This window comes from Zea mays, chromosome 3 (assembly GCF_902167145.1).
Source record: "Zea mays cultivar B73 chromosome 3, Zm-B73-REFERENCE-NAM-5.0, whole genome shotgun sequence".
Taxonomy (NCBI): domain Eukaryota; kingdom Viridiplantae; phylum Streptophyta; class Magnoliopsida; order Poales; family Poaceae; genus Zea; species Zea mays.
Window position 1 is genome coordinate 191,244,075 of NC_050098.1, and position 13,515 is coordinate 191,257,589.

Consider the following 13,515-nt stretch of genomic DNA (forward strand, 5'->3'; position numbering starts at 1 on the left):
CTGGCCGCAGCCATGAGCCTGGCCAGGATGCTGGAACTGGTGGAGCTAGACCGGCTCAACCCCCTACTCGGTCGGGCGGCCCCGCGCGCGGCCCTGCCCGCTCTACCTACGCGGCCAGCGCTGCCAGCGGCCGGCGCGCCTCCGGTGCTTCCCGTACCGGTTCCCCCAGCACAGCAGCTGGCCCTCCCGGCGCCTCCTCCACGCGGCGCGGCTGGGGCTGCCAAGCGCCTTACGACGGAGGAGCAGGCGGAACGTCGTCGTCTTGGCTTGTGTTACAACTGTAATGAGTCGTACTCCCGCGGGCACAATCGGGTGTGTCGCCGCGTCTTCTACATTGACGGCTTCGAGCTGGAGGACGCTGCCCAGGAGGCTGACGCCGTCGACACCTCCGCACCATTGTTCTCCCTTCGCGCTGTGGCTGGTATGCCCATTTGTGACTCCATGCAGGTGCGCGTGCAAGTGGGCGCCGTGACGCTGACCGCCCTGCTGGACACTGGCTCCACGCATAACTTCATCGCCGAGGCCGCAGCGTCACGCACGGGGCTTGCTGTCCAGACCAGCCCACGCCTCACGGCCACCGTGGCGAATGGCGAGCGCATCGCCTGCCCGGGTGTTTTCCGTCAGGCCCCGATCACCATCGCAGGCGAGGACTTTTGCGTCGACCTCTATGTGATGCCACTGGCCGGCTACGACGTCGTCCTCGGCACCCAGTGGATGGTCACGCTAGGCAAGATGGTGTGGGACTTCACCACGCGCACCGTGGCCTTCACACGCCATGGCCGCCCCGTCTGCTGGGAGGACGTGGCCGCCCGGCGCACACCGCGCCTCGACAGCATCACGGCGCCCGAAGCCTTGCTGGAGGAGCTGCTGACCACGTTCGATGGCCTCTTCGCCGAGCCCGCGGGCCTGCCACCGCCGCGGGCGCGTGACCACAGCATCGTACTCAAGTCGGGCACACTGCCGGTAGCGGTCCGGCCGTAACGTTACCCGGCGGCCCACAAAGATGAGTTGGAGCGACAATGTGCAGCAATGATCGCACAAGGCATCGTGCGTCGCAGCGACTCCGCGTTCTCGTCCCCGGTCCTCCTCGTCAAGAAGCCGGACGGATCGTGGCGTTTCTGCGTCGACTACCGGGCGCTTAACGCGCTCACGATCAAGGACGCATTCCCTATCCCAGTCGTCGACGAGCTGCTGGACGAGCTCCACGGGGCATGCTTCTTCACCAAGCTCGACTTGCGCTCCGGGTACCACCAGGTCCGCATGCGGCCGACTGACGTGCACAAGACGGCGTTCCGCACACATGACGGCCTCTACGAGTTCCTGGTCATGGCGTTCGGGCTGTGCAACGCTCCCGCCACATTCCAGGCCATGATGAACGACGTCCTGCGCCCCTTCCTCCGCCGCTTCGTGCTGGTATTTTTTGACGACATTTTGATTTACAGCCGCACATGGGCGGACCACCTTCGTCACCTGCGTGCTGTCTTCGGCGCGCTTCAGCAGCACCAGCTCTTCGTCAAGCGCTCTAAGTGCGCTTTCGCGGCCTCCTCCGTCGCGTACCTGGGACATGTCGTCTCGCGCGGCCGGAGTCGCCATGGACCCCGCCAAGGTGCAGGCGGTGCGCGACTGGCAGCAGCCGCGGTCGGCCCGCGCGGTTCGCGGTTTCCTCGGTCTTGCCGGGTACTACCGGAAATTCGTGCACAACTATGGCACAATCGCCGCGCCGCTGACCGCCCTGCTCAAGAAGGACGGGTTCCTGTGGTCGGACGAGACGGCGGCTGCCTTCGCCGCCCTGAAGGAGGCGGTCACGTCGGCCCCGGTACTCGCCATGCCGGACTTCTCCAAGACGTTCGTCGTCGAATGCGACGCTTCGTCCCACGGCTTCGGGGCGGTGCTGGTCCAGGACAGCCACCCCGTGGCCTTCTTCAGTCGGCCCGTGGCGCCTCGTCACCGCGCCCTAGCCGCCTATGAGCGGGAGCTGATCGGCCTCGTCCAGGCAATCCGCCATTGGAGGCCCTACCTTTGGGGGCGCCGATTCGAAGTCAAGACCGATCACTACAGCCTCAAGTACTTGCTGGATCAGAGGCTGTCCACCATACCACAACACCACTGGGTGGGCAAACTTCTCGGCTTCGACTTCTCCGTCGAGTACAAGCCGGGACATACCAATGCCGTCGCGGACGCGCTCTCACGCCGCGACACACCGGAGGAGGGCTTGGTGCTGGCCTTGTCCGGACCACGCTTCGACTTCATAGATCGGCTCCGTCAGGCACACACCGTCGACCCCACGCTCGCGGCCCTCCAGCACGACATCAGCAGCGGCACCAGGTCACGGCCCTGGGCGCTAACCGACGGCCTCGTCCACTATGCGGGCCGGCTGTACATTCCGCCCGCCTCCCCGCTGCTCCAGGAGATCTTGGTGGCGGTCCACGAGGAAGGCCATGAGGGCGTACAGCGCACCCTGCACCGACTCCGGCGCGACTTCCATTTTTCTCACATGAAACGTGTGGTGCAGGATCTGATTCGTGGCTGTGCAGTCTGCCAACGCAACAAGCCCGACCATCAGCACCCGGTCGGCTTGCTGTTGCCCCTGCCGGTGCCGCAAGGGGTATGGACGGACATCGCCATGGATTTCGTCGAAGCGCTGCCTCGCGTCCGCGGCAAGACCGTCATCTTCACGGTGATAGACCGCTTCAGCAAGTATGCACATTTCGTTCCCCTGGCGCACCCGTACACGGCCGAGTCTGTGGCGCAGACATTCTTCACCGACATCGTCCGTCTCCACGGCATTCCCCAGTCGATCGTCTCTGACCGGGACTCGGTGTTCACCTCCAACTTCTGGACCGAGCTGATGCGCTTGAGCGGTACCAAGCTACAGATGACCACGGCATTTCATCCCCAGTCAGACGGCCAGTCCGAATCGGCGAACAAGGTCATCATCATGTATCTCAGGTGCTTGACGGGAGATCGACCCCGCGACTGGTTGCGCTGGCTCCCATGGGCGGAATACATCTTCAACACCGCTTTCCAGTCGTCCCTGCGCGACACGCCGTTCCGCGTCGTCTATGGTCGCGACCCTCCCTCACTTCGCTCCTACGAGCAGGGGGCAACGCGGGTGCCTGCGGTGGCCAGGACTTTGGAGGAGCGCGTGGAGTTCCTGGCAGATATCCGTCACCGGCTGGAGCAGGCCCAGGCTGTCCAGAAACATCATTATGATCGTCTACATCGTGACATCGACATATAGGTCGGCGAGTGGGTGCTGCTTCGTCTACGCCAGCGCCCGACGGCCTCCATGCCCGACTCGTCGGCTGGCAAGCTGAAGCCGCGGTTCTACGACCCTTACCGCGTCGTCGAGCGCATCAACGCCGTGGCTGTCCGCCTGGCCCTGCCTCCTCAAGCTCGCCTCCACGACGTCTTCCACGTGGGGCTTCTCAAGAAGTTCCACGGCGCGCCTCCGCAAGAGCCTCCAGCTCTACCTTCGGTTCGCCACGGCGCAGTTATTCCAGAGCCAGAGCAAGCAGTCAAGATGCGGCTGCTCAGGGGAGTTCGACAGGTCCTCATTCGCTGGCGGGGAGCCTCTCCGGCATCGGCTACCTGGGAGGATGTGGACACATTTCGCGCTTCATACCCACTATTTCAGCTCGAGGACGAGCTGCCTCTCGAGGAGGGGAGAGATGTGATGTACGGAAATACGTACACACGTCGGCACAGGGCACGCGACGTGCGGCGCGCGGCTGAGCGCGTAGGACGCCTGATCCAGCAGGCAGCGCCTGATCCAGCAGGCAGCCAGGCCTAGCGGCTAGATCTGGAAAGAATAAAAGTGATTGATGGCCTTCCTATTAGTCCGGGCTAGATTTAGAAGGAATAGGAGTGATCTGTGATTGATGGCTTTCCTTTATTAGTCCGAGCTAGATTTAGAAGGGAATAAGAGTGATTAGTGATTGATGGCTTTCCTTTAATAATCTGGGATAGATTTAGAAGGGAATAAGAGTGATTAGTGGCTTCCTTTAGTAGCCCTGGCCTATGGCCTTATATACCCCCTGTAAGCACCCATGATGAGGGCAAGAAAGTTTTATCTCAGTCTCCTACCTCTCTCTACTCGGCAACAGGGGGCATAACCCGTTGACGAAGACCGCCGTTCCTGGGGGCATAACCCGGTCGGCAACACGGACGGCGGCTACGACCTTCGGAGCCGCGGTCCTCCTACCCTCGGGCCCGACGCCCTTGACAGACGGCGGCGGACGACCTGGATGCGCGGATCCGGACGCGGGTCGGCGGGCACGGGCCTGGGGTGGGTCCGAACAACGGCGGGGCGGTGGACGGGCCTGGGCGCGCGACGGCCGGAAGAAGCCGCTACGGCGGCGCGCGGTGGATGGAAGAAGTCTGCGACAATGGGAACAATGAAGGTCCGCCAGACGAACGACGGGGATGACGACCAGAAAAAATTGGGATTAGGCCCTAACCCTAACCTGCTTTGGTACTATGTTACTAACCACATGGGCCTTAATAGTTGCTATCATAAAAAACGGTTTAGCTAGTACCAGAGTCTTCTTCTGAGCGAGATAACTAATTGCTCCCATTAAAAACATTTGTGCATTTCAATTATGGTCATGGTTACCATTTTGTGTATTTGTGTTACACCATCTATAAGCCCCCCCCCCCCCCCCCCCCAAGGTCTTGCAAAACAGCCACTGTTCATGTTTTGTTTTTTTGCTCACCAAAAAAACGTATAGTTGCACACCTGTTTAAATCCCATGTGCCCTCTTATAATTGTATAGCATGGTAACATGCTCAAGAAAACTGCATGTTGTTCTCCTGTCAGGAATCTATGGAGAAGGCTGTGAAGAACAAAGTGGCTAAAGCAGTTGTACCTGCTATTGATGTGATGTTTCAAGCACTCAGGTATGTTCCTGGCTGGTTCTTCTTTGGCTCACTGATTTGGTAAGTTCTTGTCAACTCTTACCAACATCTTTCCTCTGCTAGCGAATTTGGAACTAAGGTAGTGCCACCCAAAAAGATTCTGAAGATGCTTCCGGAGCTGTTTGACCATCCAGACCAGAATGTCCGGGCTTCTTCTAAGGGTTTGACACTAGAGCTTTGTCGGTGGATTGGCAAAGACCCTGTAAAGTCTATTTTGTTCGAGAAGATGAGGGATACTATGGTGCGTTATCCTTAAAAGTTTAACATAAGTAGTCGTGTTCTATCACCCATTAATATAACCAATTCTTTGTGTTTACAGAAAAAGGAGCTGGAAGCAGAGTTGGCAAACGTGTCTGGATTTGCTAAGCCAACTCGAAAAATAAGGTGTTTCTATTTTTGCCTTTTAAATATAATTCTTCCTTTTGTTGTAATTAGTTAATTAAACGAAAACACTTCTGGCTTATTCTTGGTTCAGATTATAGGACTGTGATCCTACACAACCATTTTAAACGCCAAGTGAAGTTAACTGTAGTACTATTTATATTTGAATAATTATTTGCCTGCCTTTAGAGTCGGTAGATAGCCTGTGGATTATGTGTTGATACTATATTTTGTTACGTGATGGTAGTTTATGTAATTTGTGCATCTCGTTTATAATATATACATGGTTTCACTGCCATCTGTGTATTTTAACCAGAATACCAATAAACAACCTTAAGCGAGTACATGGGCTTGGACTACTAAGACCTTGACTAGGAATTTTCAGTTCATTTATTTAACCATTTTGTCTCCTAGGATGGATGGTGTAGTGAGCATATTTTGTGGAACACACACAACTCGTAAACTTTCCTGACATTGTTTTTGGACTGAACAAAGTTTGTTAGTTTTTGGTCCTAACATTTGTATCAATGCTGCATTTGCTTCTTTTGCATTTATGCACTTTGTGGGCCATAAGAAATGTGTAGATTGTACTGTTGAACTGCTATAGATTTGTTTAAATCACCTGTACAATCTACATAATGCTAACGAAGCATACTACATCATGTTATGAATATGATCTTCTTTGACTTGTTTCATGATGCATTGAAAGCGGTGATTTGGCATTGTGTTCCAGATCTGAACAAGAGAAGGAACTTGAGGAGGAGGCTGTGCCAGAGACAAGTGGGGCTAACACTTCTGAAGAGGCTGTGGCAGATGGTGTTCTTCTGAGGATTATTATATGGATATTGCTGTTGATAGTTTGTTCAGACTAATGATGGAAATACTTACATAATTCTGCTTTGCAGCCCCTGTGGAGATCGATGAATACGACCTTGTTGATCCTGTAGACATTTTAACCCCACTAGAAAAGTCTGGATTTTGGGACGGTGTGGTATGTGACCTGTCTTGAATGCACACTATTGGCCACACTATCATATGAAAAGTAGTCATCATATTGGTTTTTGGTGTGTGATGCCAGAAAGCAACTAAATGGTCAGAGAGAAGGGATGCTGTGGCAGAGCTAACCAAGCTTGCGTCAGCAAAAAAAATTGCTCCTGGTGATTTTCATGAAATTTGCCGGACACTAAAGAAGGTCAAGTCTCTGAGATTGGTTTTTCGCCTCTATTGCATGATCTTCTAAATCCTTGTGATACGTTAATCGTCCAAATTTTCAGCTACCACTCTTTGGGTGTTTGTATTATGTTCTTTTTTGTACTCTTATAATCAGTAGTGTGATAATTTGGCATTTTGGCTTAGAAATTAGCACTTCTATCTAAGGTTGGGTGTTAGGTGTTGTGGTATTCAATATTAGTATTTTTTTATTCTTATGGTGGTGTTTTGTGCTGCAGCTCATCACAGATGTTAATTTGGCTGTTTCGGTGGAAGCTACTCAGGCAATAGGGAATTTAGCTAGAGGTTTAAGAGCCCATTTTTCTGGAAATGCCCGAATGCTCCTTTCGGTTTTACTTGTAAGAACAACAATCCTTTTTCTCGAATAACTGAAACTTCCTATTAAATCTTTTTGTTGCTTTACTGTATGGGCTTTGATGCCCATTGAATTGAAACTTACGTATTTTCATTTGTTCTGATACTTTTCAACAGGAAAAATTGAAAGAAAAAAAGCCGACAATGACAGAAGCACTATCTCAAACACTTCAAGCGATGCACAAGTCTGGCTGTTTTACACTTATTGATGTGATTGAAGGTTTGTAATTTTCTAGCAATCTTTATGGCAGATGTTTGTCTGTAGCATTATTTTCATTGTTGTGTTTTTTTTTGTCTGAATCATATTTTGATTTCCTCTAAAAGACTAAAACATATTATCGTGTAACCACATTTCTTTCGAAATGCACCGCAGGTCCCTATAAGTTTGTATAGTTTGTTCTCTGGACATGAGAATTGTGTCATTTAAGTTTCCAAAACGTTTTTGAGGCAAGATTAAGTCTGAATTAATTTTGAAATATTTGATGACATGACTTTTAGATGCCGACCTTTTGTATTTTATAAGTGAAATCAAGGGAAACCTACCAAAGTTTGGCTAGAAAAGAAGCATTTACAATCCTTTTTGAATCTCAAGACATGAACCTTTTAGTTTTGATCAAAATCTGAACAAGAAAATGCTGTCTTTTGATAATGCAGATGTTCGAGTGGCTGTAAAAAACAAGGTGCCCCTTGTTCGTTCCTCAACGCTGACCTGGGTTGCATTTTGCATTGAAACAAGCAATAAAGCGACTGTACTAAAGTTGCACAAGGAATATGTTCCTATCTGCATGGAGGTGAATAATCACTATATAGTTCTACTAATGTCTCTGTTTTTAATTTCCTGTTTTGTATTTGTGCTGATCTGTTTTTCAATATGTAGTGCTTGAATGATGGTACTCCAGAAGTACGAGATGCTTCTTTTTCTGTTTTAACTGCCATAGCCAAGGTTTCCTTCTTGAGAGCTTGCTTCTCTCTTCATTCCATTGCATATATCAAAATGTAGCTTTTAAAGCCTAGATATTTTTGTTACTCTTGCTCCCTATAGATGGTTGGTATGAAACCATTGGAACGATCCCTGGAGAAATTAGATGATGTGAGGAAAAAGAAGTTGTCAGATATGATAGGTTCTTCCAGTGACACTGTTCTGAGTTCAGGGACAGGTTTGATTTTCTTTCGTAGTTCTACTTGTATTTAAATGGGTCAGATGTCTATTTTGGTCTAATTTCTGTATGAACCACACTTTTCCAGCTCCAATCACAACATCTGGAGCAGCCACATCTGCTCGTGGGGTATGTTAATTGATCTTCTAATTTCAGTATTATATGAAGATGTTTGCAACCTGTCAGCCTTCTTCTCCCAAGTGCCTATTTACAGTTCTTATGCTGCGTTGTTTTTTTTGAAATTACCATTTGTGATTGTGTTTTGTTAGTTATGGCTTAAAAAATATTTTATGTTGTTACTGAGTAAACAACAACAAAAAGCCTTTTAGTTTTAAGCAAGTCGGGGTAGGCTAGAATTGGAACCCAACAGAAACCTCAAGTCATGATTTAGGCACATGGATAGCTGTTTTCCGTGCACTCCTATTTAAGGCTTGTCTTCTTTTACTGCCTCTCATCATGTCAACTTCGGCCTTTCTCTCTTATTGCTATTGCGCCTTGGGACCCCACTATTCACTCTATTCGATATGTTCAAACCATCTCAACTACTGTTAGACAAGCTTTTCTTTCCTCAATTGGTCCTACCCTTAGCCTATCAGGGACAAGTATATGAACAAGTAAATACAAGCTAGTAAGGGGAATTGCAAACTGACGGGAAGATGATGACACTTTGATACGACGATTTTTATTCAGAGGTTTGGTTGTTTATCAACAACTTAATCCCTGTTGAGGCAAGCCAAAGGTTGTCGTAGATCCTCTTGCTAGTGGTGACTCACAAGTCACTCTCCCATATGGAGTGCTCACACCCGAGCTTTAGCACTTTGATTTGGTTAGACCACCTGGCGCTATTCACACCTCACTCTACTAGTGTTGCACTTCGCGGCTCTCGCGGGTTGAGCATGTTATCCTTCAGAAAGCCTTCTTTGGAGCCACACACAACTCTTTTTCTCTCGAAAACACAGGAGAACTGCACCCCATAATATATTAAGAAGAAAAAAGGGGGATGGCCAAAGAAGGCCAGTAGGAAGTATACATAAATGAATCCATAAGACCCTCCTTAATTCTCAGCTAAAGGTACAGCTAAATGGCAGAGCCCCTTGGCACCAGCAATCTCTCATTGCGTCCTTTCCTCATCAGCAGCTCTAAGACTCATGGTAACACTGGGGTTGCAGCCATAAAAAACGCATTTGTTTCTATGTTTCCACAAGGTCCAGGCTCTCAGAATGATAAGGGAATCAAGGCCTTTTTTTGTGAACCCAGTAGCAATATTCCCCACCAATTCGCACCAGCCTAGATATGAGCCAACATCTGGTTGAGGAGCCAAAGAATGCAGACCGAATTTCCTTAACAACAGATACCAGAATTCCTTGGAGAAAGAACGGGTAACGAGGAGATGATCAATAGTTTCATCATCTTGATCACAAAAGGGGCACTTCTCAGGATGACTCAGCCCTCTTTTAGCAAGCCTATCCTCTGTCCAGACTCAATTTTGTGCAACCAGCCAGATGAAGAAACGACATTTTGGCAAGGTCCAAGTTTTCCAAATTTTCTTGTGATGAGGGTAAAATACAAACCCCAAAAAGAAACCTTCGTAAGCAGTCTTTGCTGAATAGATGCCATTAGGAGCAATACTGAAAACATGTTTATCCTCAACCTCAGGCTGCAGCTGCCAAACTGAAGTCATATCGCACAACTGGAGATAATCTATTAAGACTCCCACTGTCAGTGGACCTTTAATATCAGAAATCCATTTTCTATCTGTAATTGCCTCATAAACAGTCCTGCTATTGACAATCCTCTTGGGTATAATATTATACAAACTTGGAGCAAGGTCTTTAATTCGCTTACCATTTTAACCACTTATCCTTCCAAAACTTTGTATTTGTGCCATCTCCCACCTTAGTAATAACCACCTCCATGAAGAAAGCTCTAGCTTTTCCAGGAACTTTTATGTGGAGATCAGACCAAGGGCGTGTGGGGTCAGTCTTTTGCAGCCAGAGCCATCGCATTCGAAGGGCCCAACATAATTCTAGAAAACTAGATATGCCAAATCCACCAAGCTGCAGTGGTCGGCAAACTCGACCCCAGGCTACAAGACAATGACCTCCTCTTGCCTCCTTCTGGCCCCTCCAAAGAAAACCCCTGCGTATTTTATCAATAGCATCCAGACCCACACGGTCTTCCACCGAGCCACAACCTCCAAGCCGTCTAAGAGGTGCCGACCTCCAAGAGTAACAAGCAACACCTAGTGCCACTCGATGCAATCTCTCAATGCAATGCACTAGAAACGCTTACTCACTATAGAGCACGAACACTATCGATCACGAGTGAGTTGGAGGGCATCTAGTCACACAAAACATGGACACAAATCCTGTTTCTCGTAGAGTATCCAACTAGCCCTCTTTATATATAGATAGCAAAAAACTAGCCATTGTGGGCTTTTCAGCCCCCACTATTGAATATTTGGCCTTCTAACCTCGTAAATTCTGGGGTGGCTATATACAGTCCAACGATCGGTAAGAGGGTTCAAACCCTGTGTTCTCTTCTCCCACCTCGGAATTTTTGGCCAGAGGGTCGGAAATTCCGAGGAGGTTCAAAAATTCAGGGGGGATGAGTGAATTAACACACATAAGATCTAGGTTCAGATTTTTTGTGACGTTGTCGGAATTTCCAAGCAGCACAGTTCATGCCAACAAAAAAACGTCCATAACCCCTTCATTTGAACTTCGATTTTGATGATCTTGGGCTTTCGGAAAGCTTATTCAAAGGGCTACACAAACCATTTGAGTAATTGATCCAAACCACAATGGATCAACCTAGAATTCCAATCCAAAGATCCAACCCTTAGAAGCATACCAAAAATCTTTTTCCAAAGTATGCTAACTCCAAATGATCTTTCATGGGATGATCAACATCTTTAAGCTTTAGTTAGCATTTTCAAACCATTTTTCAAAGTTTTTCTCTCAACCTCCAATCACAACTCGGTCCTAGCAATGTATGCAAAGTTAGGTCGTTCAAGTGGCATTAGTTAACCGGTATGCAAACAAGTTTGTTCGTTTTAATAGTACGGGTATCTATCCTAAACCCGGTCTTGAACTTTTCTACACAACCTTTGATCGGTGAAATGAAATGTCCTACAAGTCATATCGTTGTCTTGTGCATTCCATTTGATGAATAATGATCATTTATTGGTGTAGCCAACCACACTACCTTTGTCATTGCACATATCATGAAGTTCCTCAACTATCTTTCATAAAAAATGAACAATGATCATTCATAGTGTAGCCAACCACACTAACTTTGATCATTGCACATAGCATGAAGTTCCTTTGTTATCCTTCATCAAATAATGAACATTGATCATCCATAGTGTAGCCAACCATGGTACCTTTGATCATTGCATATTGCATAAAGTTCATCATCGTTCATCAAATGATGAGCAATGATTATCCATAGTGTAGCTACCCACACTACCTTTGATCATTGAACATAGCATGACATTAATCTATCATTCTTCATCAAGCCACTTGATCAACAACACAAATCAATACTTGGCTTAAAATCTCCCTTTATTGATGTGCTCCACTTCATGTCATAACATGATTTTATTGGTTAATTGATCACAACTTTGCTTGCTTTTCACCATTGCACTTGGTCCATCGATGCCAAGTCTTTGTTCTAGCTTCACCACCACATGGTCTATCACACTTGAGCCTCCGACATGCCCTTCACACTAGCAACCCCGGTCCATCGTAGCCAAACCATGTCACTTGATCTTCTCCACCTAGCTACATGACCCATTGAGCATATCATTATAACCAAGCCACTTCACCACAACTCAAGTAGCTCACACTAGTATACATGTGGACTAAAAACCCGTGTATTTTAACATAAACAGTTAATCACATAATAGTCCACCTAAGTTCTCACTAAATTACCCAAACCAAACAAGGTGCTTACACTTTCTTGTTTCACCACCAAGTATCTTTAGCTACGTCTCCGCTCTCTTTGGTTGCTCCATACACCTCTAATGCCACCTTTCGAATGTAGGTTGCCATCTTCTTCCACATGTTGTTCGGGTCATCTTCTTCCTTCCAAGTGCCCTCTTTGATGGTCCTTTCCGTGAAGACTTCTGACGTCTCTGCTTTCAGTTTTCATCACTTTGTTTTTTCAATCTTGGCTTGTTTATCCCTACGGACACACATGGAAATGGAAGACCACCACCAGAAGCTTATGTTGAGAGACAACACACTCCTAGGTATCACCTTGGAATCAAAGCATGCTCATTTCTCCTCTCTTCTTGTGAGGACAAAGTCGATCTGACTAGAGTATTGGCTATTACTGTAGGTCACTAAATGGGATTCTCTCTTCCTAAAGAAAGTGTTGGCTATCAACAGGTCAACCTATCGCAAAAAGTCCATGACTTCTTCTCCCTCCAGATTCCTACCACCATACTCAAAGCCTCCATAAAAAATGGGACAATGCTTTCAAAAGCTTATAACGTGACTAGTTATCAACTTTGTTTATCAGAGCAATGTTTATTTGTGACCAGTTATGTTGATCAAATGTTTGACAACCCAAGTAAAGTAAGATTATTCTGTATCTTACAGGTTGCAGATAGCATGTCAATGAAGAGATCTGCTGCAAGCATGCTTAGTGGAAAGAAGCCTGTTCAGGCAGCGGTTAGTTTTGTTGGATGCATATTTGATGTGTAGGTTTCTGGTATTTAAATTTGTGCACCATGTTCTTATGTGGGTACTTTTTTCCTTGTCTCCAGGCTGCTATCAAGAAATCTGGACCATCAAAATCCACTGCAGCAAAAAAGACAGATGGTGGATCACAATCTAAGACATCAGCTGCTCCTGAGGTTGAAGACGTTGAGGTGATTTGTTTGTCGGAATCACACCATTTTCTTGTTTTGATAATGCTTTCCTGATGTGCATGACTGTGCCTTCACTCAAAGAAGCATTGTTTCATTGTTTGTTAGTTTAAAACTTCCATTTTGCCATCCCCTTCTGGATTTTTTTAGTTCTTAGGAATAGTTGTTTTAACAATGTGTGTTGTTTTAGATTTGGGCACTACAAAGGAGCTAGATAAAATGACCATCTTACACTCACTTGAAGTGTTCGTGCATGAGAAAAAATAGTTAAAGATGCAATTAAGGGCAAAACTGAAAATCGCTGTCTGAAGATGACTTTGGCACTACTACACATGAGTAAAGAATATAGCTAGCTAAAGCCTCAAAGGCAAGTAAAGAATCAGCCAACAAGGTTTGCTTTGCCATAATGTTTTTTAGTTTGACAAACAAACGCTTGACTTCCGGACCATAAAAACCTAACAAGTTTGAGTGAAAGATTGATTTTCATACATAACGAATAGAATTAATTGAATTTTCGATCGTACTCTTTTTTATGCCGGGGGTATTGCTGCTGGGGACCATGATCGAGAAGGTATTTGTTTGCTGTGCTAAATGTATGGA

At 47.3% G+C, this 13,515-nt stretch overlaps 1 protein-coding gene across 3 annotated transcripts in view; it reads left to right on the forward strand.

The window, feature by feature from the left end:
* The window catches only part of LOC100501495 (uncharacterized), a 47,747-nt gene that overhangs the window by 13,728 nt on the left and 20,504 nt on the right, over positions 1–13,515 (forward strand). For all 3 annotated transcript variants that reach the window (NM_001367256.1, XM_020549972.2, XM_020549974.2), the window contains exons 4-17: positions 4,820–4,899; positions 4,981–5,158; positions 5,237–5,301; positions 6,032–6,114; positions 6,204–6,289; positions 6,377–6,490; positions 6,747–6,866; positions 7,000–7,102; positions 7,537–7,673; positions 7,760–7,825; positions 7,925–8,039; positions 8,128–8,168; positions 12,647–12,718; positions 12,814–12,918. In NM_001367256.1, coding sequence (NP_001354185.1) covers positions 4,820–4,899; positions 4,981–5,158; positions 5,237–5,301; positions 6,032–6,114; positions 6,204–6,289; positions 6,377–6,490; positions 6,747–6,866; positions 7,000–7,102; positions 7,537–7,673; positions 7,760–7,825; positions 7,925–8,039; positions 8,128–8,168; positions 12,647–12,718; positions 12,814–12,918 — 1,365 coding nt within the window. The remainder of the gene's footprint in view (positions 1–4,819; positions 4,900–4,980; positions 5,159–5,236; positions 5,302–6,031; positions 6,115–6,203; positions 6,290–6,376; positions 6,491–6,746; positions 6,867–6,999; positions 7,103–7,536; positions 7,674–7,759; positions 7,826–7,924; positions 8,040–8,127; positions 8,169–12,646; positions 12,719–12,813; positions 12,919–13,515) is intronic.